This window comes from Dreissena polymorpha, chromosome 9 (genome assembly GCF_020536995.1).
Source record: "Dreissena polymorpha isolate Duluth1 chromosome 9, UMN_Dpol_1.0, whole genome shotgun sequence".
Lineage (NCBI taxonomy): Eukaryota > Metazoa > Mollusca > Bivalvia > Myida > Dreissenidae > Dreissena > Dreissena polymorpha.
The window spans coordinates 74,693,809-74,719,992 of NC_068363.1; the positions used below are offsets into that span (position 1 = coordinate 74,693,809).

The 26,184-nt window shown below is 36.6% G+C and overlaps 2 protein-coding genes and 1 long non-coding RNA gene across 4 annotated transcripts in view; 2 read left to right on the forward strand and 1 right to left on the reverse strand.

Moving 5' to 3' along the window:
* LOC127844692 (uncharacterized protein HI_1625-like) overlaps positions 1 to 26,184 on the reverse strand; it is a 331,821-nt gene that overhangs the window by 24,459 nt on the left and 281,178 nt on the right. The gene's annotated exons all lie outside the window — the stretch shown is intronic.
* Positions 1,768 to 15,127, forward strand: LOC127844683 (dentin sialophosphoprotein-like). Of its 2 annotated transcripts, XM_052375109.1 has the most exons (6): positions 1,768 to 1,819; positions 3,417 to 5,567; positions 6,063 to 6,178; positions 9,360 to 9,573; positions 10,003 to 10,119; positions 12,770 to 15,127. In XM_052375109.1, exons 2-6 carry the CDS (start codon positions 3,581 to 3,583, stop codon positions 13,009 to 13,011), a joined length of 2,676 nt encoding a protein of 891 aa, XP_052231069.1. In that variant the 5' UTR covers positions 1,768 to 1,819; positions 3,417 to 3,580; the 3' UTR covers positions 13,012 to 15,127. The 2 variants fall into 2 exon arrangements, with proteins under 2 accessions (XP_052231069.1, XP_052231070.1); XM_052375110.1 differs by lacking the exons at positions 9,360 to 9,573; positions 10,003 to 10,119; positions 12,770 to 15,127 and adding an exon at positions 9,124 to 9,349.
* LOC127844695 (uncharacterized) lies at positions 11,573 to 11,901 on the forward strand. Its single transcript, XR_008032869.1, has 2 exons — positions 11,573 to 11,724; positions 11,870 to 11,901. It is a non-coding gene; the product is annotated as an uncharacterized LOC127844695 (long non-coding RNA).

Genomic DNA, 26,184 nt, shown 5'->3' on the forward strand with positions numbered 1-26,184 from the left:
CCTCAAGACGTTTCCTTTTATCTGAATATATAGTGCAATATTGTGACAAAAAAAAAACTTTGGGGAGCATCACCCGTCTCCGACGGTTTCTTGTTATTTTTGTTGAGACAATATATTCCATTTAAATTTTACGCGGCGATATCCGAACATCGAGCGTCGGAAGCATGACGAAGTTCTCATGAATGTTATTAATTAGCGGAGCTCAAGCAAGGACGTCCTGCTCTTAGCGATTCAGCAAGAAAGAGAAAAGAGAACGCGCAAAAATAAAAGTGTATGTGGGGTAATACATAACTGAAAAGAACTCCGTCAAATAGGGCGTGCACCTAATAGAAAGCATAGGCAAATGCGCTCCAAGTTATGCAAATTAGCGCAAACCGAATGAACATCGCGATAAAAGTTTCAGAATGTTTGTATTTTAACGTTTTTATACCAAAGTTACTTGTTTGATGGTCTTCCTTTTTTAATCAACCTATGCATGGCACTTGTTGTTGTTGGAAGTTTTTATATTGCATAATAATATTGGGCAGTGTTTATGGATCTTTAAAAATGTCGCTTTGTAACGTATAATATGTACAATGTACAGAGATTTCATTATATGCTTTGTGTATATCAAATATCTAAGATAAATATAACAATGCACATAATAATGATAGATACTATTGTCTGTCCTAGCATTAGTACTCCAAACTTGTAACGAAAATGTGTTCAATTTTTCACAGTTCTACATGTGTCTGTTAACGGTATATGTCCACCAAACGAGTTCACGACATCGAACCATATGTATGTTCTGTTCAATATTCCGCTGTAAGATGCTTCTAATCTCCCATGCAGTCCGTTTTATTCGTCGTAAAAATCTCATTTATGGACATTTATTGCAAGAAAAACGCTCGAATGTTTCTTCAGCAATGTATATGTTGCACGTGAGATGACTGTTAATCACAATACGCCACTTCACTTGCATTCGAAGCGTTCGAGTGTTATGAACCCAAGTGTTATGAACCCAATTTTTTTCTATTAAATGTGGTTAAATTGTAACGATGGTATGAGTATGACATAGGCGATGTACTTACAATTTATATCATTTCACGTGCAAGCACGTTTATAAGCAGTTTAATATTACCATTTACCAAATAAAAATTAGTATTTGTGGATGGTACACTTGCGATATTTATCCCCCCGCAATCAAATTAATTGGTGACTTAAGTAAGATATGTTTTTCTTTACGGATTTCAAGATCTTCGAGGATGATGCTGAAGTTTCAAAAATCGCCCATTTGCACCGACGTAAAAGGTTTTAAAAATCAAACAATTTGCATGTACAACCAAAATACAATTCCCTTGTATTAAGAACTAATTTACAGTGCGACTATTAAAGATATCCATAGGTGATATGTGTTCAAAAATTTTTAATGCAGGAACATCGATTTAAGTAAACGGTAATCTCGAGTTGATTCGGACAGGTACGAGTCGACCAGGATAAATTAGATGGATAGTACATTTTTTAGTTTTTATTGTTATTGACCACACGGAGCGTATATACTCATCTAGAGTCCGTGTTGACCATATTAATATTGTATTGTTATGGAGGTCCACCGAGACTTGTATGGACGAGGTGAACAACAACTTTAAAACTGAATAGAAATCACTCTACTCATTTCGGCATTTCCACAAGTGGTAAGTTTAGCCACCGACATATCAATAAACTACTGATAGATCTTTGGTATGACGAGTAGTTGAGTATTTTCTATTGAAAACAATAGATAGTTGTGAGTAACCCTACTTGCCAACAACAACAACATCTATGAAAAATAGATCGAAAAGTAAACGTCATATTTAAGCATTTTTACTGTTTCTCTATAACCCATTTCTGAACATTTACATATTATATTTTATTTTAATATTCCCATATAATAATCGGTTTAAACGATTTCATAATTATGCCGTTATTTGCCGAAATATTGTCACAGAAATTACGACAAAATTCTGGACATGCATAGCAGTCGGACATTTGATTCGATGTTTAAAGAGCAGAATTCAGCGTTTTTACTTTCTTCTTAAAGTTGGAGTTCTTAATTCCGTGGCTTAAATTTGAGAAGTGTCAATAATACAAATCTGGGAGATATGTATAGTTGTTAAAATACAACAGCATGAATTATTTATTTATAGGAATGTAACTTAAGTACTTGGCACGTAACACCAACACATCGCAATAAAATTAACATGAATGTGAACACAAGCATGTCAGCCAACCATCATTGCTGTCATATATGACTGTTTTAGCTGCACATGATTTAAATAATAACTTTTTGAGAAATTGTAAAATTACAAGGGGTAGGGGTTGCTGGGGTAGTTGTGCTTTTGTTACTAAGTTCATTTTCTATTTTATATCAATCCATTTTAAATGGGAAAGATGTGTGCTAGTCTTTAACAAGTTATTGTCATTTGACCTTTAATTGATTTAGTTTATCTTATAGTATTTTATTTTACCATGTTTAAATATGACAAGAGTTTTCCTTTTAAAAACTTGAACAAAGATTCTCTAATGCATTCAAAGCTTAATTTATTAACACTACAGGTTTGATCACAGCATTAATAAATTTTCCTATAATCCAGTAGTTATTCATATTCAATATGAGACGTGCAAGGATCTTCCTCACATAGTAACATGGAACTGCAATTTGGTTACATTTTCGGAAGCACTGAAAGAGCTGCTGACATAGTTTGAATTATTATACCCCCACAAACGAAGTTTAGGGGGGTATATAGGAGTGAGCTTGTCTGTCTGTCGGTCCGTATTCCGTGTCCGCTCTCTAATTCAAGTTGTTTTCATCCGATCTTCACCAAACTTGGTCAGATGTTGTATCTAGATGATCATTGATGTCTAGGTCAAGTTCGAATATGGGTCATGCCGGGTCAAAAACTAGGTCATGGGGTCACTTAGTGTGTTTTAAACATTGAGCATGGTGTCCGCTCTCTAATTCAAGTAGTTTTCATTCGAGCTTCACCAAACTTGGTCAGAAATTGTATCTAGATGATGTCTAGGCCAAGTTCGAACATGGGCCATGGCGGGTCAAAAACTAGGTCACAGTGTCACTTAGTGCGTTTTAAACATTGAGCATGGTGTCCGCTGTTTTTTGTGAAGACAACATGAAAAATATTTTTTGTCAATGCGACATGTGGGGGTATTCGTCACCTTTGTGAGAAAGCTCTAGTTATTTTTGTTTCTTGCATTAAATAAATCATCCTGGAAGTTGTGGCTGCTAATTGTTACATGTTAATTTTTTCTGCAAGCCTTAAAACTTGTTTCTTGTCCAGTTTGAATTACAAAATCATTTACATGTCATGATTTATGTAGTTATGTTTTGTATAAAAAATGTGTCAACATTAAATGTATCTCATTATTAATTGTATTCACAGATCAGTGAGTGTTGAAATACAGCATCATCCACACATACTCGGTTGTGGTTGTGAATCTAATAGTTTTTATAAATAGTGATACTTCATCTTAGCAATGGAATGCATGGTCTTATGTACTATTGTTACTTCAATGAGACGTGAAAAATAAGCAGGCCATAAAAAACATGTCTTATTTTAATATTAAGGAAACACCAAGTTCAGAGTCCAAACAATGTGTTGTGGCTACTAATATACTATTTTCCAATAAACTTATTGATGAAAATGAAAAACAAGAAAGTGATACATATAAGCATGTAGAGTCTGTTCAACAAGACCAAAAAGTCTTGGGCTGTTTACCAAATGTCAACATTATTGAAAGGCATTTAGAATCTGAGGAGGACATTTCTGACAATAATTGGGCATGCAAGTTAAAAGCTACATATGATGGAAAGCCTAGAACAACATGTTATGGAAAAGATAACAGAACAAGTCCACTCCCTAACAATTCATCATGCAAACCAACAAGCATGTGTCACACAGTTCACTTGAGAAATGATGATGTCACTGATCATGAAAAAGCTAACTACGCACTCCATAAACATACTGAAAAAGATGACTTCTGCCATGGAAATGATAATGACTGCTTTGGTAATGAAAATTTTGAAATGAATTGTCAAAAGTTAATAGAAATGGACTCGGATAAAGAAAATTCTGAAATTTACTTGGCAAATGAACATACTGAAACCAACATGGCTTTTGAATATTGTGAAACTGATTTGCCTTATGAACATAGTGAAAATAACTTGGCAAAAGAACATACTAAAACTAACTTGGCTAAAGAATATAGTGAAACTTATATGACTAAAGAACATACTGAAATTAACTTGTCTAATGAACGAACTGAAACTAACGTTGCCAAAGAACATTCTGAATCTAACTTCGCTAAAGAACCTTCTGAAACTAACTTCACTAAAGAAAATACTGAAACTTACTTGGCTTATGAACATACTGAAACTAACTCGGCTAAAGAACTAACTGAAACTGACTGGCTTAATGAAGATCCTGAAACTAACTGGCTTAATGAAGATATTGAAACTAACTGGCTTAATGAAGATACTGAAACTGTCTGGGTTAATGAGCATCATGAAATTACTTTTGCTTGTGAACACAGTAAAACTAACTTGGCTTATGAACATACTGAAACTAACTTGGCATATGAACATAATGAAAGTAACATGGCTAAAGTACATATAGAAACTAATTTGGCTAAAGAACATACTGAAACTAAATTGGCCTATGAAGATTCTGACATTGACCTTGCTATTAAATATACCAATATTGATTTTGGTAATGAAAAAACAGAAAATCACTTGGCTAATGAAGTAATAAATGAACATACTAAAATTGGCTTGGCAAATGTCCACATTGAAACTTATTCGGCTAATAAACATACTGAAGTCAATTCCACAGGAAACAAAGCTATTGAAACTGATCACTTGGTTGTAGTTAATGAATGTAAAGTCGCTCATTATTCAGATAATAAAGCCTCTACTACCGAAATCACTACTGCAAGAAGCACTCTGAATGAACTAACAGAGTCAGAAGAATTATGTGAGGAACCCTCCAAAACCAGACATAGCATAGATTCTCAAAGTGAAACTTCAAATGATGTAAATGTTGATGCAGAAGGTCTATGGGAGCAGTCATTGATATCTGACTTCCAAAGCATAAGAAATGATTTGGCACAATATGAGACACTAGATAAAACTTCAATTGATAGATGGCAAATAAAAGTTAATTCCTCTTCTATGAAAACAAGTTCAACCAAAAGAACAAAGATTTCTGATAGCAAATCAAATCATGATCCTGGCGAGACTTTCCATAGACCTTATTCTTCAACCAGTACTTGGAAGCCAAGTGTAACATCCACTGATGAGTCAAATATCAAGTCAAGTGTTATATCCACTGATGATTCCAACATCAAGCCAAGTGTAACATCCACTGATGATTCCGACATCAAGCCAAGTGTAACATCCACTGATGATTCCAACATCATATCTCAGCTGAAAATAATCAGGAATGAGTTGCTGCACATTGGAAGAGTGGATGTTTTGGACCATGAAGACCTTGGATTACAGGCTCTGTTTCAAGAACAATCCATGAGAACAAAAGGTAGATTTCTCATTAAATATTAATTGTAAAACCAATATTATTCGTTGACCACTTATGTTCATGGTTTTTCAACCATGGAATCAAATGTTGAACAAATGCTCAAGTTTAAAGTCAATCTTATATCAGACATGGTAAAATGATACCCACATTTAAAAAACAAAAATGCATGAGTTAATAAATCCACAAACATTTCGTGTCAACAAAATTATATACATTTTGTATTCTAAGCAATAACTTATATAAATGAAGGTTTCAATAATTTATGGGGGTCTATTGTAGTTATATTAATAATTATATGTTGCCTATAAATATGTCATTTTAAGCTGTAGTAAAGAAAGCTTAATTGTCCGTAATCTTTAAGACAAACGTCATATTTGTCCACTGCAAGTTTGCTTTCAAGAGTCCAACGTTGTTGTAATAGTTCTTAAATGAAGTGAATATAACTTCTGTAAAGAGTTTAGTGCATTTTGGTGTATTTTATCATATTTTGTACAGTTAATGCAAAGAGCAAGTCCAGTAAAAAACGAAAAAAGCGACTCCAAAAGCTTGTAAATCCACCGAAAAATTGCAGTTCAGGCCTACGTCATAAACGATTTGCCACTTCTTTTGAGGTAAGTTATTTACGATTGCCACATGTCATAACGTTTTGTTATCTTATTGTTGATCAAAAAGTGTTACAGGGTACTTTAAATATACACTCTTGACATATGCAAACATGTATTAATTAATTAATTTAATTACCCTGTTTCACACTGTACTATAATTAAGAATAAGTCATGTAACTAATGTTATCTTACAATGCAATTTTACATGTAGCTCAAAGAAAAAGGTTGGAACCAAACACATACTCTTTGTGCGACTGCTAAAGTAAATCAGGCAAAAAATATGTATGGTTAAGAAATACACTTCCATGAGCAATAGTCCATGTACTTCTTCAATATCAGATTCATATAACTTAAGAGAATGAGCCTCACACTGGTTAAACAGGGCTTCATGCATGTGCATAGTGTCATGTCAGATTAGCCTGTGCAGTCTGCACAGGCTAATCAGGGAAGACACTTTGTACCTAGACTGTTTTTTTGTTATGCCCCTGAAGGAGGGCATAAAATGATCAGACCGTCCATCCGTCTGTCCGTCTGTCTTTCCGCCACACTTTGCGTTTAGGTTTTGCGTTTAAGTTTCGAAAAATGCTCATAACTTCTATGTCGCATCAGATAGCAACTTGATATTTGGCATGCAAGTGCATCTCGTGGAGCTGCACATTTTGAGTAGTGAAAGGTCAAGGTCATCCTTCAAGGTCAAAGGTAAAAAATCAAATTCAAGGGAAGTAATACGCTTCAAAGGGAGATAATTATCTGTACCTGCAAAATGACATTAAAAAAAATCAAAGCGGCGCAGAAGGGGGCATTGTGTTTCTGACAAACACATCTCTTGTTTAGAATAAACTTACTTTAAAAGTAAAATTCCATCAGGCAGAAAGTGTTGTTCCTGATAAGTCTGTGAAGCTCAATGAGATGCACATGCATGCCAAATATCAAGTTGCTATCTGATGCGACATAGAAGTTATGAGCATTTTTCGAAACCTAAACGCATTTTACCCAGTTTTTCCAAGAATGAGGCTCAATTACATGTTTGGATTTTATCCCATCATTCTGCATGGACAAAATGACAGCATGAGGTATTCACTTTCTCAGCTGTGTTATTTCAACCCTGTTCAAAACATTTAACACATTTCGTCTCTACAATCAGTTTATTATCCCCACGCTTTTTGAAAAAAAGGTGGGGATATTGTGGTTATCTCCGCCGTCCGTCCGTCTGTCTGTCCGTCCGTCCTGGCCACTATCTCCTCCTACACTAAAAGCACTAGAACCTTGAAACTTACACACATGGTAGCTATGAGCATATGTGCGACCCTGCACTATTTGGAATTTTGATCTGACCCCTGGGTCAAAAGTTATAGCGGTTGGGGTGGGGCCGCGTCAGAAATTATCACTCATTTTTTTAGGTTATTTTACATTTACTTCTTTATTTCTACACCGATTCACTTCAAATTGATACTGGACCTCTCTTATGACAATACGGTCAATCTCAACCATGCATGGCCCCATTCCCAACCCTGGGGCGCCCCGCCCACATAAGCCACACCCACCAAAAATTTCCATTTACTATAATTTTTTCATTTCTACACGGATTCACTTCAAATTGATACTGAACTTTTGTTATGACATTAGGGTCAATCTCAACTATGCATGGCCCCAATCCCAACCCTGGGGCGCCCGCCCACATAGGCCACACCCACCAAAAAATTCCATTTACTATAATTTTTTCATTTCTACACGGATTCACTTCAAATTGATACTGAACTTCTCTTATGACATTAGGGTCAATCTCAACTATGCATGGCCCCATAACCAACCCTGGGGCCCCGCCCACATAGACCACACCCACCCAAAATTGCCTTTACTATAATTTCTTCATTTCTACACCGATTCACTTCAAATTGATATTGAACTTCTCTTATGACAATACAGTCAATCTCAACTATGCATGGCCCCATTACCAACCCTGGGGCGCCCCGCCCACATAGACCACACCCACCCAAAATTGCCTTTTACTATAATTTCTTCATTTCTACACCGATTCACTTCAAATTGATACTGAACCTCTCTTATGACAATACGGTCAATCTCAACTATGCATGGCCCCATTACCAACCCTGGGGCCCCGCCCACATAGACCACACCCGCCCAAAATTGCCTTTTACCATAATTTCTTCTTTTCTACACCGATTCACTTCAAATTGATACTGAACTTCTCTTATGACAATACGGTCAATCTCAACTATGCATGGCACAATTACCAACCCTGGGGCGCCCTGCCCACATATGTCACACCCACCCAAAATTGCCTTTTACTATAACTTCTTCATTTCTACACCAATTCACTTCTAATGATGATGAACTTCTCTTATGACAATACGGTCAATCTCAGCTATGCATGGCCCCATTACCAACCCTGGGGCACACCTAGGTCAAACATTCGGCGTGGGGATACGCGTCGGCCTCTGCCGCGCCATTTCTAGTTGTTTTATATTACTATTTGTTTCTACCATTTTACTGTTTCTTATTTTTACAAAACATGAAAACAGAAAACAATGACACCATTTGGTATTTATTTTCTTAGCTGTATTATTTTGACTCTGTTCAAAACAGCTAACACATTTGCATCTTTATAATCATTTTTTGTTTATTACTATTTGTTTCTACCAGTTTTACTGTTTTTTTGTGTGCGAAATATGTTAAAGGAAAATAATGGAAATATTAGAATTGCAGGTTTGCGCCAATGACTTAAGTTAATTTGCTCAGAATGTAAACCACCAGGAGTCTCATGGCTCAGTTTTTGTAAGCCTAATTTAATAAACTTAAGTTCATTCACACAATTTTCTGTTTATTTCATGTTACATATTTCAAATGAATTGTGTACTTCAGTAAAAACTTTAGTTTTGTTTAAAAAAAAAAGATTAACACTTAGTTAGTTTAAACCTATTTTTTGTTAGCTTGATTGCATCGAAAGCCTCAGGGTTATACAAACGCTCTGGAGTCCGTTTCCTGGGCCTATAACCAGGACTTGGTGTCTTTGGGGAAAATCTAGAGAAGTGGGGATCAAACCCGTGACCTCCAGATTGCTAGACGGAATCCTTATCTTTTACGCCACCGCGAACTTAACATTTAGTTGTGGGAGGTGTGTTCGCCGATGATTCGTAAATTCATTGAAGCTAAACATTTTCTGCAGGAATTACACCGCAGTGCACTGTTTCTGGATATTGACGTGGACACTAAGTTCACATGCAGTGTGTGCCTGGAGCTCTATTACATTCCGACAGCGTGCAGACCTTGTGGTCACATTTTTTGCGATCCCTGTCTACGACGACTTACAGCACAGGGGGCAGAAAACGTGCCTTGCCCCCTGTGTCGATCGATTATAGCAAGATGTGATGTTGATACAGGTAATTTGTCATTAGTTTTTTCAAGCAAAATCACATGCCTGAATAAGGAAGATGTAATCAACAAATTTGGTTCATCAATGGATGATCGAAATCGGTAAAATAATAAAGCATTTGGAACGCTTTTCCTCGAACGTTTGGAAAATAAGTAGAGTACTAACAAAGGTTACTGTTTCTCTGATAAGTAGTGAAGCCTGAATTGAACAATGTACTACCAGTAGCTGTTGCTTCCAAACGTCCTGGGTTTGTATAGCATGGAAGACAATATTTTGTATTAAACTTTTTTTCTGCTATTATAATTAGATAAGACTATTAAAATTGTATAGACTTGTATGCTGACATATTTTATGACTTTTAAAAAACACCAAAATCTGTGAACAAAGTCTTTTAATTACCTTTTGCATATTAAAGCACAATTGTGTACAATTTCAGAATTAGACGCACACTTAATGATGAACTATCCGGAAATCTATTCACACAGAGCTACGCAGGAACAGATATCCAAGTATCGCCATTACAAACTTCCCTTGACCATACCAGTTCCTCTAGGTACGTCGGATTTATCAGGGCTACCTCTGGCTCAACATTTTGTTTAGCAAAATTTACCTTTTTATGTCTCAATTCTTATTATTTAGAATATTTTATGGGTGATTATGTAGAAACCCTTGTTGCCAAATGGAATTCTTTTGAAAGCAAAATTTCCTTATTTGTAGCCATTGGCTAACTCTTTCATAACTGGGCTAAATACATGTGTGTTATGTGTCGTCCCAGATTAACCTCTGCAGTCCTCACAGTCTAATCAGAGGCGACACCATATTTACAGAATTGTTCATTTCAATGAAAAATCTTTGAAACAAAAAATTCTTTCTAGAGAAAAAGTGTCCTCCTTGATTAGCCTGTGCAGACTGCACAGGCTATTCTGGGAGGACACATTACACACGTGCATTAAGTTGAGTTTTCCAGGATAAAGCTCTTATAGTAAATCAGGAAAATAAGTACTGTTTTACTTGTAGTAGTTGTAGTAGGTAGATATGCACTTTGGGTGTATATGTATACTGATCAGTGTTAATGCACGTTTTGTTTTACTTTGTAGCGAAAAATTAAGACAGTGAACTCATGGGTCATTCATTGGCCAAGAATTGAATATATTTAAATGTGTGTCAGGAATAAAATTCATATCCCAGTAAGTTGTGATACAGATGTCAAAACATACAATGGTCATATTCCCCAAGTTGCATACCTTAACTCATTAACCATGTTATATGGATTTTTCTGTGGATTTACCTCTCATATTCATATTGTTTACTGTTTGAAATTTCACCGTTAACCTTTAACAACAAAATTTAAGTTACAATATAACTTGTAAAGAAGTATTTACACATAGCACCTAGCCAAATGATCAGATAAGTATAGATAGCCATTCTAATCATTCCATAAATTTCCTGCCATATCCATTAGTGATGTAAATAAGCATGAGCCCATAAACCCATGGCCCCTAGAATTAGCGCATGGCTCCTAGATTTTCAAAAATAACAACAAAAACTACCGAACAAAAAACTGTGGGCTACTCCGGGTCCGTAATCACCAAACAATTCTTAGACTTAAAGGGACCTTTTCACGTTTTGGTATATTGACAAAATAAAAAAAAATGTTTCAGATTCACAAATTTTCGTTGTAGTTATGATATTTGTGAGGAAACAGTAATACTGAACATTTACCATGCTCTAAAATGTCAATTATAGTCATCTTTTGACGATTAAAAAACCTGAGAATTATAAAGTGTTGCAATATTTTAGAGAGTTCTGTTGTTGTGGTTATATTTTGTGACACTACGAGGATTGCTTATATAAAGTATAAAATACAGCACTTATTGAATGAGCATGGATTTTCAAGTGGTCTAAGCATTACATGTTTACTACAGGGGTCAGTCGTTGAGGGTTACTTTTTATGCCCCCCTTCGAAGAAGAGGGGGTATATTGCTTTGCTCATGTCGGTCTGTCTGTCTGTCGGTCGGTCAGTCGGTCGGTCTGTCTGTCGGTCGGTCCGTCCACCAGGTGGTTGTCATACGATAACTCAAGAATGCTTGGGCCTAGGATCATGAAACTTCATAGGTACATTGACCATGACTCGCAGATGACCCCTATTGATTTTGAGGTCACTAGGTCATAGGTCAAGGTCATGGTGACCCGAAATAGTAAAATGGTTTTTGAATGATAACTCAAGAATGCATACGCCTAGGATCATGAAACTTCATGGGTAGATTGATCATGACTCGCAGATGACCCCTATTGATTTTGAGGTCACTAGGTCAAAGGTCAAGGTCACGGTGACCCGAAATAGTAAAATGGTTTCTGGATGATAACTCAAGAATGCATACGCCTAGGATCATGAAACTTCATGGGTAGATTGATCATAACTCGCAGATGACCCCTATAGATTTTTAGGTCACTAGGTCAAAGGTCAAGGTCACGGTGACCCGAAATAGTAAAATGGTTTTCGGATGATAACTCAAGAACGCATATGCCTGGGATCATGAAACTTCACAGGTAGATTGATCATGACATGCAGATGACTCCTATTGATTTTGAGGTCACAAGGTCAAAGGTCAAGGTCACGGTGACCCGAAATAGTAAAATGATTTTTGGATGATAACTCAAGAACGCTTTTGCCTAGGATCATGACACTTCATAGGTACATTGATCGTGACACGCAGATGACCCCTATTGATTTTCAGGTAACTAGGTCAAAGGTCAAGGTCACAGTGACAAAAAACGTATTCACACAATGGCTGCCACTACAACGGACAGCCCATATGGGGGGCATGCATGTTTTACAAACAGCCCTTGTTTAAATTGTATTCTTGTTTTTTACTGGAGCTTTTTAGATCCAATATTTATGAGCATTTAATGACAAACTTCAATACATGCCAAAATCTGTGAAAAGGTCTCTTTATGTCTATACATTCAGAATATTCTATAATTGAATGTTCAAGAATTTAATTTTGATTTGATCATTTGAGTCAAATAACGGGTTGGTGAATAGAGAATCTTGTAAAAATGTTAGTTGATATTTGTGTCCTTTGTTTTAGGAACAAATTGATAAAACATAATTATTTGTAATGTGAAAAAAATTCAGTCTTAAATCTGTCAAAAGACCTTTGCTAGGTCAGGCACCCATGTGTATGGTTTCTGTATTCTAGGCAGGAGGATCATCAGGCAGATGATTGGCAGTCGGAACAACCAGTCAGATTGGAGCTGGATGTCACATGACTGGGTCAAATTAGTATTGGGCTGCACAGCGGGTCTGTGCCTAGCCCTGCTCATTCTGGTGCTCTATCGCGTGAGGACTGTGAAAGATCTCATGGATGTGTTTATTCTATTTCTCTCCGTCGCCCTAGGGGGTTGTTTGACAGCTGTGATATTTAAACTTTTCAAAATATAAGCAAGAAAGTGTGATCTTGCTATTGCATGGCGGCAAAGTCAATTAAGTTTATATGTACAATTGTTTGCTACAGATGTGCAGTTCTCAGAATTCCCAACTGCAGTCCATACACAATATTTCATAGATGCTTACATGTACATTTCATCAGTACTTAATAGAAAAAAAGTTGTCATTAATTCACTTTATGGAAGAAAAACATTTATAAAGCTTTTTGACTCGATGTGGTTGGTGTGAAAGGTGTAAATACTTTAATAAAGGGCTTGAAGAACCTAGTGTGCTTAGACCATGTCAGATAGATTTGTGCCGTGCTCTGTGGAAAGGGGGTTTAATGTGTGTGCGTGAAGTGTCGTCCCAGATTAACCTCTGCAGTCTGCACAGGCTAATCAGGGACGACACTTTCTGCCTAAACTGGATTTTTGCTATGAAGGGACTTTCTTCAAATGAAAAATATCATAAAAGTGGAAATTGTCGTCCCTGATTAGCCTTTGCAGACTGCACAGGCTAATCTGGGACGACACTACGCATGTGCATTAAACCCCCTTTTCACAGAGCATGGCCCATTTAATTATTTTGATATTTATTATACATTACTGAGTACAAAATTACGATTTTGAAAGAATACCATGTAGAACATCTGACTAGTTTATGATTGAAATATTACAAACTTGTGATTGGTTTAAATGCTTCTGACTAGTTTATGATTGAAATGTTACCAACTTGTGATTGGTTTAAATGCTTCTGACTAGTTTAGGATTGAAATGTTACCAACTTGTGAATGGTTTAAATGCTACAGACTAGTTTTTGATTGAAGTGTTACCAACTTTTGAATGGTTTAAATGCTACATACTAGTTTATGATTGAAATGTTAACAACTTGTGGTTGGTTTAAATGCTTCTGACTAGTTTATGATTGAAATGTTAACAACTTGTGAATGGTTTAAATGCTACTGACTAGTTTATGATTGAAATATTACAAACTTGTGAATGGTTTAAATGCTTCTGACTAGTTTATGATTGAAATATTACAAACTTGTGAATGGTTTAAATGCATCTGACTAGTTTATGATTGAAATATTACAAACTTGTGAATGGTTTAAATGCTTCTGACTAGTTTATGATTGAAATGTTACCAACTTGTGGTTGGTTTAAATGCTTCTGACTAGTTTATGATTGAAATGTTACCAACTTGTGGTTGGTTTAAATGCTTCTGACTAGTTTTTGATTGAAATATTACCAACTTGTGGTTGGTTTAAATGCTTCTGACTAGTTTTTGATTGAAATGTTACCAACTTTTGAATGGTTTAAATGCTACTGACTAGTTTATGATTGAAATGTTACAAACTTTGTGATTGGTTTAAATGCTTCTGACTAGTTTATGATTGAAATGTTACCAACTTGTGATTGGTTTAAATGCTTCTGACTAGTTTATGATTGAAATGTTACCAACTTGTGAATGGTTTAAATGCTTCTGACTAGTTTAGGGCTGATTTAGTCTCCAGTGTTCATATTTTTGTGAAGATATAATTTTGTTGATTGTTTGCAATAGAATGCATTTGTTTTGATGGTTATATATTTGTTTTATTTGTTGTCAACTTTACATGCTATTTATTAAGTCTGTATAACTTAAAAAAGATAGAAGTATTTATTGAGTTGTATAAATTTTTACAAATCACATATAGTATATTGAGAAATATTAAATCATACCATTTTGGGTCAAATTTCAACTTATGGACCAGAAAATATGCATCTTCATATTTAAAAATATTTATTCAATGAGGATGTTCGAATGGATGTGATCTATACAGTATTGATTTACATTGATTCTAAATTGTACACATATTATACAAGCCCTATTACAGGCTATGCTATGTTTGTCATTCCAATATGGCGGCCATTCATGGCAGGGGAGTAGGGCTTTGTCTTATCTATTCTGGTGGGAATTCCCACATAGTTGAGCTGAAAAGAAAAATAAGCCACGTATTACATGTATATTTAAATTGTTTAAAGGATAGTTTAAAAGACTCGGTCTGAACTTGTTTGCTATGTATATAATATTTAAACTGGTTTGCGCAAAAATACCAGTCATTAGTAGGAAAAGATTTTGTGTCAATATTTAATATGCTTTGTTATTTTTTTAATCATTAGGGTATAATGTTAAATGGTCATCAAATTCTTTAATATACTCATGCAAATCGTTCCCAACAGTGACCTATTACTAAAAAAGTATTACAGATCAGAAAGGGTCCCATTTGGATAATTACTGGTATTCATCTAAATCATCGAAACTGTCCAAAAACATGAATTTAGTCTCTATCTCGCTGGGAAGGCGTTGCTTTATTGCATGTGCAGTCCGCACAGGCTAATCACAGACAACACTTTCAGCCTGGACTAGATGTATGCAAAGAAGAGGCTTCCCTTAAACAATAAATACTATAAATGGGGAACCTGTTGTCCCTACTTAGCCTGTGTGGATTGCATAGGCAATCTGTGACAACATTATACACATGTGAATTAAACCGTTATAGTTTAAACCTATTTATTTAAGCTCGATTGCACCGAAAGCCTAAGGCTGTATAAATGCTCTCGAGTCCGTTTCCTGAGCCTAGAACCAGTACTTGGTGTCTTTGGGGTAGATCTAAAGAACGCTCCCACGGTGGGGATCGAACCCGTGACCTCCCGGTCGCTAGGAGGACACCATATCCATTACACCACGGCGACCGTTTTGCAGAGTGAAGGTCAATTGTATATTGCACAAAGAGAAACAACTTGACATAAAACACTCGATGCTGCGATTTGCTCTCATTTTCTCCATTGCAATACATATTAATGGAATATAACATCGATATATTTTTACTCTGGTAGATTGTTATGCATTGTGCTTTTGATACATACCAGACATCAATGTGATATTTACATATTAATTATCATTTGAAATATCATTAAAATATGTTTTATGTTTCCACTACTCCGGTCGAATACTCAACAAGCAACGTATACTAAACAAGCAATACATATTTTGTGTGGCTTCAAGGACATTGTAGTTCATGGACATTGTAGTTCATCTGTGGCAATGTATTGCTTGAGTTAGTTATTGCTCTTGTTACATTGTAAATATGTCTGGTGTTGGTTAAAGTTGCAAAGAAAATAATTTAAATATGTCTGGTGTTGGTTAAAGTTGCAAAGAAAATAATTTAAAAGTGTTTTAAAGGGGTATTAGTTCTCATTAACGTTAATAACGTTAACCATTATCATTGAACCGTTGCCAAAAAATGATTTAATGCTTTACAATTTCAAAAAGCTTCTTGCGAATGGAATAAACAACCAAGTATTTACGTTGATTTAGCCCAACACAGAGGTGCTTGTAGTACGATGCTGTCCGGTAATCTTGCGCAGTTAAGGGTCAATTGGTTTAAAAACATGTTCTTGTATAAATTGACAATATAATATCTTATTTTATTATGAAAATAAGAATTTCATGTGCTTATTAACACAAAAATATGTCATTAATTCAGTGAGCAACTGTCCGATTTGATTTCAAAACAAACATGACTCACCTCGTTTTCAAACTGTCAGTGTGTCCGGTAATCTTGCGCACTTGGTGTAATGACCTCATTTAGGCAAAATTGTAGACATATGGTGTCCAAGTAGTGCCATAAAACATTCCAGAAAATTATTTTAAAAATCACTCTGTAAAACCATTCAAATTTAATGAGGATTTCTAGTGCAATTTTGGTGATGATGGTGGTGGCATTTTGTTGACTGTAGCAAAAGAAACAATAAAAATATAAAATGATTGATTTCTAGCGTGAAAAAAAAATGTTTATGTATAGCAGGTTTAATTTTACCCCGGATCATACTTCCATAGTTTACAGAAAATATCAAAACTAGGCCATTGCGCATGCGGACATCATACCAAATGTGGTTTGACAGAATGGCGGGAAATGATAACAATGTCGTCTGATAGGATATATTTTCAATAGCCAAAAATACATAACTGATCGGTATTGTGCAGTGGAATGCTAAATTACACGTTGGATTTAAGAATATTTTTGTATTTAAAGTATGAAAAACGCTAGAGACCGCAGGGAATCTGTGAGTCATTTAGAATTTATCGTAAGTACATTAGTGTTTACGATACATGTACAATCTATAAAGATGACGCAACCGGTGTTAAAATGTAATAATCCCATTTTTGTTTTGCATGGAATATGTACATTTTAAATCCGTTAATTCTTAAAAATGTGAAATCCCATATTTCATCACTAAATAATACCATTTGACGTCGCTACTGTTGAATGCGCGAGATTACCGGACGCGCAAGATTACCGGACTTACCTGTAATGTATACCGTGCGAGCAAAGTTTAGTAAATTCTTTTATCACATGCTATACCCTGTTTCCAATGTAATACAACCAGTACATATTTTTGTATCATACCACCGCATTGATATCTGCCCGATATATTTTTTATATCATGGTCAACAGGAAGTTCTTATATCAGTCAATGTTTGGAGTTACGTGGGATATGCGATAAAGTCAACAATTTCTATCAACGTGAATCAGGTTTAACAAAACAAACAATTTGATACCAAGAACGTACATATTTTATTCTAGTTTAAAGTCATAAATCACAAAACCGTTTATTTTTTAAAATCACCACAGCCCGCACTACAGAAGTTAAATGACGTCATCAATGGGACAATACATCTTAAATATCGATAAAGTCATTGCACTCGCAAGTGTTGCACAAAAAGTCAAGACAAATGATAACTGTATGCTTATCCTCAACTATTTAAACAAACGATTTAACACTATTTAAACAAACGATTTAACACGCTTATCATCGCCTTATGTCAACATTGACACCATCATCAAAATGTCAATTTCAATACACATCTCCAAAGTGGCGTCTCCAATCTATTCGGTGAAGTGTGTTCTTCGATTTAATTTGTCGCTGCAGTCCATTCCTGATCTCCAATTCAAGACGTTTATAATTTATGCGGGTGTACTCTTCCCATTCGTAGTGCAAACAACTTTTTTCTCTCGATACGATGTTTAAAATAAGCGATTATTCGCGTCTTTTGAACGCCGTTGCTACACGTATGTCAACGTATAAAAGCCGGGTCAGCAAAATCAGCGGGGATCCGTACATTTTAAATATAAAAATGGATTGTTTTGCAGATTTTTAGGAAACTGTGGTATGATAAACAGAAAAACAGGTTACTGTCCCATGGTTTTGTAATATATCAGGCTCGGCACGAAAAAAATAACGGCTCGGCAAGCCTCGCCGTTATATTATTCTAAGCCTCGCCTGATATATTACAAAACCATGGGACAGTAACCTGTTATTCTCTATATATTACACATGTGTAATACAACTTTTTTTAACGCTTTCATTGGCTTAGTTTTCGTTTATTGACCAATCGCATTTTGTTATTTTGCTGAAATGACGTTGCAACGTCAAATGACGTCACGAAATGTAAACAACATTCGGGATTTTTATCAATATGTTTGCGTAAATATTTATTTAATTTGCTCATTTAAAAGCATGTGATAAAAAAGATCTGACACTCGTTGTCATATCATACCATATTTTATTAAACTCGTCCAGGAAATTCGTTAGTGTTGAAATTTATATTAAAAAATACGTACAGACTCATGCGAAGTTTGCACATGCGTTTCACAGCACTGTAGAATTACAATCCCAGTAAGACCCCACGTTCATATCACCGATCTTAATATCCCAAATACCGCCTGGGACATTCTGCGCTTCTTGGCCACGAGGACCCATAACTTTAACGGAGCTTCGCGGTAAATTGCCCTCCGCAAATCTTGGCACTGCCATTGCATTCTCACTAGATCCAGTCCCTTTTACTTTAAAGCTTGACACGGACATTTCACGAGATCCAGTCCCTTTTACTTTAAACCTTGACACGGACATTTCATTATTTTTCCACTTCGTAAGAATCTCGCCATAGCTAATTGGTACATCTTTTGTTGGCGAAGATGATTCGCTAACTCTATCATTAGGGGACGTGAGAGATGCGTTACTGTTCGTCGCTTCCAAGCCCTCCCTATTTTGACGTTCGTACCTGTCATACGCGATCGAATCATACAACGATTGCTTGCACTGTTCCGAGAAATCAAAACTGAAATGTGTAGAACCATGACCAATGTCCGTTACGATTCCATCCCTAGTTTCACCACTATCCGAATCGTCATCATCCCAAATCGAGTCAACAAAACTTGAATCAATGGTTGACGCACTTGTAGGGGAGGCAACTGGGTCAAAGTTCCAGATTGCGTCGGCAACGGCAATGGAGCCATTCGACTTTCTCCCGCGCTGAAACAGCGGAAAGTATCTGTCACTGTTTTTTTTTTATACCCGTGTTTTTTATATATAAAATGTCACCCATTAATCGCAAATCTTCGCAAGACAAACTCACAAAACAATTCAGTGGTTTATTTTCCAATATACATGACTTCGCTCACTGCTCACTATTAATGCAAAGCTTTACAAACAAAGGACCCGGGCACCCCTTTGCCCTTAAAATGCATGTACATAGTTGACAATAGTCAGCGATTGAGACTTTACAATTATTCCCTTTCATATAGCATTGTTAATATTTGTTAAAGACTATTTTCAATTACTGCATATTCAGATAATAAATAACCTTGTTCATAACAAGATCCTGTGTGATCATCATAATTAAACGTGATAATAAGACGGCGTTTAGTGAGAACACACATTTGAACATGTATCACAGTGAACAAATAATAAAACACGGAATAAACAACTTGTGGTTGACTCCATAAACTTCGATGCAAACGAGTCCATCTGTTTTAATTTTTATATTTTCCATTCCATTATATACAACGGTTCGAAATCGATTGCAAAGTTCCGGCACCAACAAAACTAAAGCATTGAATAATTCACTTCAAATAAAGAAATATTAATCATTCCAAAGAAAATAGAGCTGTCATGTCTGCAACTGAAGTATTAATTTGCAAAGAAAATAGACCTTGTAATGACTCAAACTAAAATATTAATCACTTCAAATAAAAAAGCATTTATCACTTCAAATAAAATAATTATAACTGAAAATATTAATCACTCCAAGTTAACATGTTACACCCTTCAAAATCACTCAAAGTAAGTCCTCGAGTCCGATTTCTCGAGCCACCTCATGCTGTTAGTACTGTTAGTGCTGCTACACGCGCTAGTCAGGTGCCCGGCGCTGAGTTTATTCTCCAGTCGAAATGTTTGCAAGAGTTTCCTTACTTTGATGATGCGCGCCCTCCGCCGGCGCTCGCGGACTACGCAGCCGACGACGACAGCCACGACGACGGCGGCGAAGACGACAACGCCGGCAACGACGATACCGGCTATGGCCGCCGTCGAGAGGCAGTCGGGCATGGCTTCGTCAGAATCGTCGGGACAGTGGTTGACGCCGTCACACCTGAGTGACTCCTTAACGCATTGACCCGTGGTCTTGCACTGGAATTGGTTGCTTCCGCACGGACCTGAATAACATGGTGCCCTATTTTGAATAGCATGGTGCCTGTGCGGATAGTCTATACATTGAGTCCCGTTTTCCCAGAGCGAGGCTCATATGTAAATAAATAACTATTTAAATGTATTAATGAATGTGTGGCGCGATTTAAATGTATTAATGAATGTGTGGCATGAACCACGACCCAAGGGCATTTGAGTTTACTTATTATATAGAATATTATTATTTGTTTCACAGTCTGTGTTGTATTGGACCCGGGATTTGATCGTGGTTGCTGTTAAACTTCTTCTAGCTAAAACAACTGCACGCTGTATGCTTGATAAGAGTTTTTACAAAAATATATATAATCAGGGAATAATATCGTTAATACCGATATGTAGAAATCGATATATAATGTATGTATACAAACATTATGCTCTTAATATATAGAATTACCATCGTTAAACGCTGTGATGGTCAGCTGAATTCCGGCGTCTGAAATTCTGTCCGTGTTGCTGATGAAGCGGAGAATGAGGAAGCGGTCGCTGGTGCTCATAACTGTCGATGCTGGTAGCTGACACACTGTCACTGGCTGACCTAAAATATAGAATGACCATATATTAGATTGATTTATTTCTATTTATTGAATTATTTGCAACAAACATGTAATGTTTTGTTCGAGAATGCATTTTCATATCAATGCTGCATTCTGATTACCGGTAGATACTCCGACTTTGTGACGTGATTTCTCATAATCATATGCTACATGTATTTACATTGTAAATGCTATAAATCTGGCCATTTTTTGTGGCCATCGCAACTCACCGAAATGTTTTTTAAAACTCCACCATGCCGCAACTTATAAAAGGTTCTCACGTTTTTAAATGGGTTGAGAATGTATGTTTTTGTACGTTTTTGGACGAATTAATCTATGCTGAATCGCACTACATTGCTCGATTTAAAAAATAAAGCGAAATATGTTGAAAAAACATATAAAACCTAATCACCATGTAAAATTATCCATGAAATTTTAAAACATCCAGGCCTGAGCGCCACCTCGGAAGTTGCATTGGCTCATTAAATTGGCTCTCAAAAAAGAGGTGGCGCGCGTGATTAACGGCCGTGCGTCGTGTCGGTTGTTTCTTTTGTTAAGCTGGGTTCCCACTGCCGATCAGATCAACTCAATCAAGCCCGACCAAGCGGTCGGGTACTGGTCTGGTTCGGTCGGCATGAGTGGTCGGGGCTGTCGGCATTGGTCGGGCTTCCTACCCGATATTTTTTGACATGTCAAAAAATATCGAGTAGCGGTCGAGTAGGAAATGGATCGAGAAGCGCTCGGGAAGTGGTCGTGTATTAGTCGAGTAGAAGATCGAGTTGATCGTGAAGCAATCGTGTGGCGATTGGATTGACATCTTTTACACGACCTGTTCCCGATCCGCTAGACCTCTACCAGAGTTATTTTAGATCGCAACACGATCCACTCGACCTTTATTCGATTTGATGTACAGATTTACTAGACTGCTACCCGACGGCTACTCGATCGTACACGATCACTTCCCGATTGCTATTCGACAATACACGAGCTCTGTACCCGCTCCGCTCGACATCTACCCGAGTTAATTTTGATCGCTTTGTATGACTGTAGTACGACCATCACGATCTGGTCGTGTGAAGATCTGATGGCGATCGAGCTGAGGTCTACTTGGTCGAGATGAGATCGTATAGGGCTCGCGTATAGGTCGAGATGATCGAGTGGAAATCGGAAAGATGGTTGAGTGGACATCGTGAATGAGTCGTGTGGGGGTCGTGTGTTATCGACAAGAGGTCGAGAAGAAGTCGTGTATACCCTTTTTAGTCGAGCTTGGTCGGGTTTGATCGGGGAATTTCGGTGATCGGGATGATCGAGTTGATCGGATCGGCAGTGGGAACCCACCTTTAGGGTGTACGTGCTTGCGTCGGGCCGTCTGTTTGTTTGTGTTTTTATTATTGACGTTGAGCGAATTCAGTACGTGAATTATGGGCGATTTTAAATGTTGAGACACACAGAAAATTATACGAACAGAAACACGCTTATTGTTAAGACCATAGGACACATTATCGGGTAATGTGGTAGCTAGGGTAATGGATATTTAGTTGCGTTTCATCACGATAAACGTGTTAAAGTTTCATCAGTAGTACTCCGTTGATCATATAAAGTAATTTTCATTTAATATTTTTATTATTAAAGTTTGACACTTATATATAGTCCAAAACAACTGTTTGTGTTTGGCATTACCCTGAATGGGAGGCGACTCCTCCGTGGGACCGTCGAACAGCTGCAAATAATCGCCGTCCTGACATAAAGCGTCTTGGGAACCCTGAACGTTGAAACTCGCGAAAGCGCAGGAGCAGTTTCTTTCCCTCGGGCGCCTTGCACTCTCATTGCGCAAAACATGGCGTCCGGGTAGTTAGGCGCCTTGGTGAGTCGGAGTCGTACCGTCTCGACGCTGCCTTGATTTAGTGCAAGAGTCTGGCTGCAGTGCTCGTCCATGTGATCTAACCAAATGAACTAATTAATATTCATGTTATACTATGCAAAGGAGCCGAACTCGGATACAAAAAGGGTCTAGTGCACGTGCGTAAAGTGTCGCCCCAGATAATCCTGTGCAGTCCGCATCCACGAGTGCTGCAGCCCGTGTGGTTCACATAGTCACGCGGTATAACCGGACATGAAATATTTAATATTCGCTACACATGTATACATCTGCGTTTGTAAAATGTGTCTGGCTCTGGGAAAATGGGGCTTCATGCATATGCGTTAAGTGTCGTCTACAACAAGCCTGTTCAGACCGCACAGGCTTGTCATGGAGGGCACTTCGCTTGTATGGATTTTTTCCTTAAAAGTAAGTCTCTTCTAATGTAACATCCAGTTTTGTCCAGGCGGGGAGTTCCGTCTATGCTTATGCTCTGCGGTTTGCACAGGCTACTATGAGACGACACTTTACGCTCAAACTCTGCGGTATGCACAGGCTACTATAGGACGACACTTTACGCTCAAACTCTGCGGTATGCACAGGCTACTATAGGACGACACTTTACGCTCAAACTCTGCGGTATGCACAGGCTACTATAGGACGACACTTTACGCTCAAACTCTGCGGTATGCACAGGCTACTATAGAACGACACTTAACGCACAAATATTAAGCCCGGTTTTCCAAGAGAGCGGCTCATATGGTATCAGCATGAATATTAACATAATTCGCCATGTGAAAAACTTTTATGGCATTATATGCTCTAGTTAACAAAATCCTAGATTCAGAGTTTTAAACAACCAAAACGCTATGCATATGGAGATAGAATTATGTGAATGCAAATAATTGCTCACGTTTAAAACAATGGTCTTATATGTTAACACTATGGGGTGGTCAAAATGAGTAAAACTATAGGAAATAATGACAGTTGCTTATTGATCAATAAATAATGCTAGATCGACAAAGATAATTAAGAAACCACACAAGCCCTACATTTCAAAGATATAAAACCTTTTGATACTCACATTCCGGAACCATCCCGGGTGTACTACAAACCACGACCGCAAAGATACACAACCGGAAAATAGATCGCCATAATTTACAATAGTCCAGTAATAGCCAAACTTGTTATGAATAATCAAGATTTAATTGAAGTAATGAATTAAACAGAGCTTGTTTGCTCTGTTCTTTTTTATAAACGGCAACGGTTTGCCCACGCAAGGAAACTATAAAACAAAAGTTTGTAACACACATATATATAAAATAGTTATAAAAAAGAACATTAGGTTGAAAAGAAATGTATTATTCCAGCAGTATCCCATCAAATCTAGTAATTATTAAACTTCAGTATGTCCTGTGACACACTCTGGCTCATATTAATTAATAAACATAATTTTAAACGGTGAGTAATAAGTAAAGTGTTTGCAAAAATTGACGCATACATAAAGCTGTCATTTTCCCCAAACACTGACCGATAGTGGCCGCTGGATACAAACCCTTGGGCCAAAAAAACTTCATCGTCTTAGTCAAACGCCAGCAGTCTATTGAACTCACTCATCGCCTTTTATTTGACGTTTTAATGACGCTGTAGATACTAATTTATTGCTGCGGTTAGTAATTTTTTCGAAACATTTTAATTAATTGAAAATTATGGTCATATAATATGGTTACCAATCGAGACCATGTTCATTTGAATGATTGATTTGGGTCGGCAGGAAATTTCAAATACGCTTTTAAATTAAATAAAGTCAATAATAGTCATGTGTGTAATCGACATTTTTATCATGTAGTTAACCCTTACTATACATTTTTTTGCAAAATCCGATTTAATGTTAAAATCTAATCATATGCAGAATAGTTATGGTATTTGTACAATATGATTTTGGCCGTTCTTGTTTCAAAGATAAATTCATGTACATCTTCGTCGATAAAAGATAATTATATGTCTTTTTCTGTTACGCCTTAAAATATGATTAAATAGTAATTGTTCATCATTACATCGTTTAAGTACTTTCAAACAGTATTATTTTATTGATTATAATTAGCATCCCTAATTTCCGAATGAAATCAATACATATGCAACTATTTGCGGTTTGTGATATCAATACAATATGCAACTATTGCGGTTTGTGATATCAATACAATATGCGACTATTGCGGTTTGTGATATCAATACAATATGCAACTATTGCGGTTTGTGATATTTTCAGTAATATGTCTGTCTGTCACCGTTATAACATGTTTTACTATCCCAATTAAGAGAAAGACTTAGGGGCTAACCCTTTTTCCAATATGCATGCATGGTCAAAATGTATACATCGTTGTAACTTGCCATATTTTGATTTTGGAAATAAACTATGGTTTAGAGCAAAACAGTATTTATATTCAATTTACTTGTGTGGTAAAAGGCTTATAACCGGGACAGCAAACAATTTGCAAAAAGTGTTGTTTCAATAAATTTTCGACACCCCAAATATTGAAACATACCAAACTATTTTACCCGAGACAAACATGCTTCCATCAAAATGACATTTACCGCGTTGTACTATAAACACACGCATCGAAAGAAATTTAGCATTTTTATCTCGCGCCGCCGAATTCAATCATCCCAATCACCTGTTTCATTACGTATTTAAGCAGGATAAATGTCGCTGGTTGATAAGTTGTATTGCAGCCTTCTTGAAAAATTTCTTGAGAGCATCTAGGAAATTATTCTGAGAGCATCAACTATTCAGATGATTTAGTCGGTCGAGAAGGGGAGGTTTACGGTATGATCTCGAATGAAGTGATAAATAAAAGTGTTTGCAACATTCACGATTGAGTGTTCGGAGCTTCAGTTAGTATGTGAATTGCGATTATAATTTTGAGTAATAGTTGTGATACATTCGAAAAAACCAAACGCGCAAAATATGGATATTCTAGAAACGAAAACGCTATGATTTTTTTATGACGAGTTAAATGATGGACAATGCATAATTCAAGGCAAACATATGTATGAATGTATGTTAAAAAAACATACCGTGGATATTTTATATCTTGATAACCGAGTGGAGAATGTTAAATAATGGTATACAGCCATAATTACAAAATCATCACCTACGAAAAACAAAAAGAACGATTTTACAAACAATAATCGAAAGAAAGACCAAATATACGGAGGAAGCAAAGAA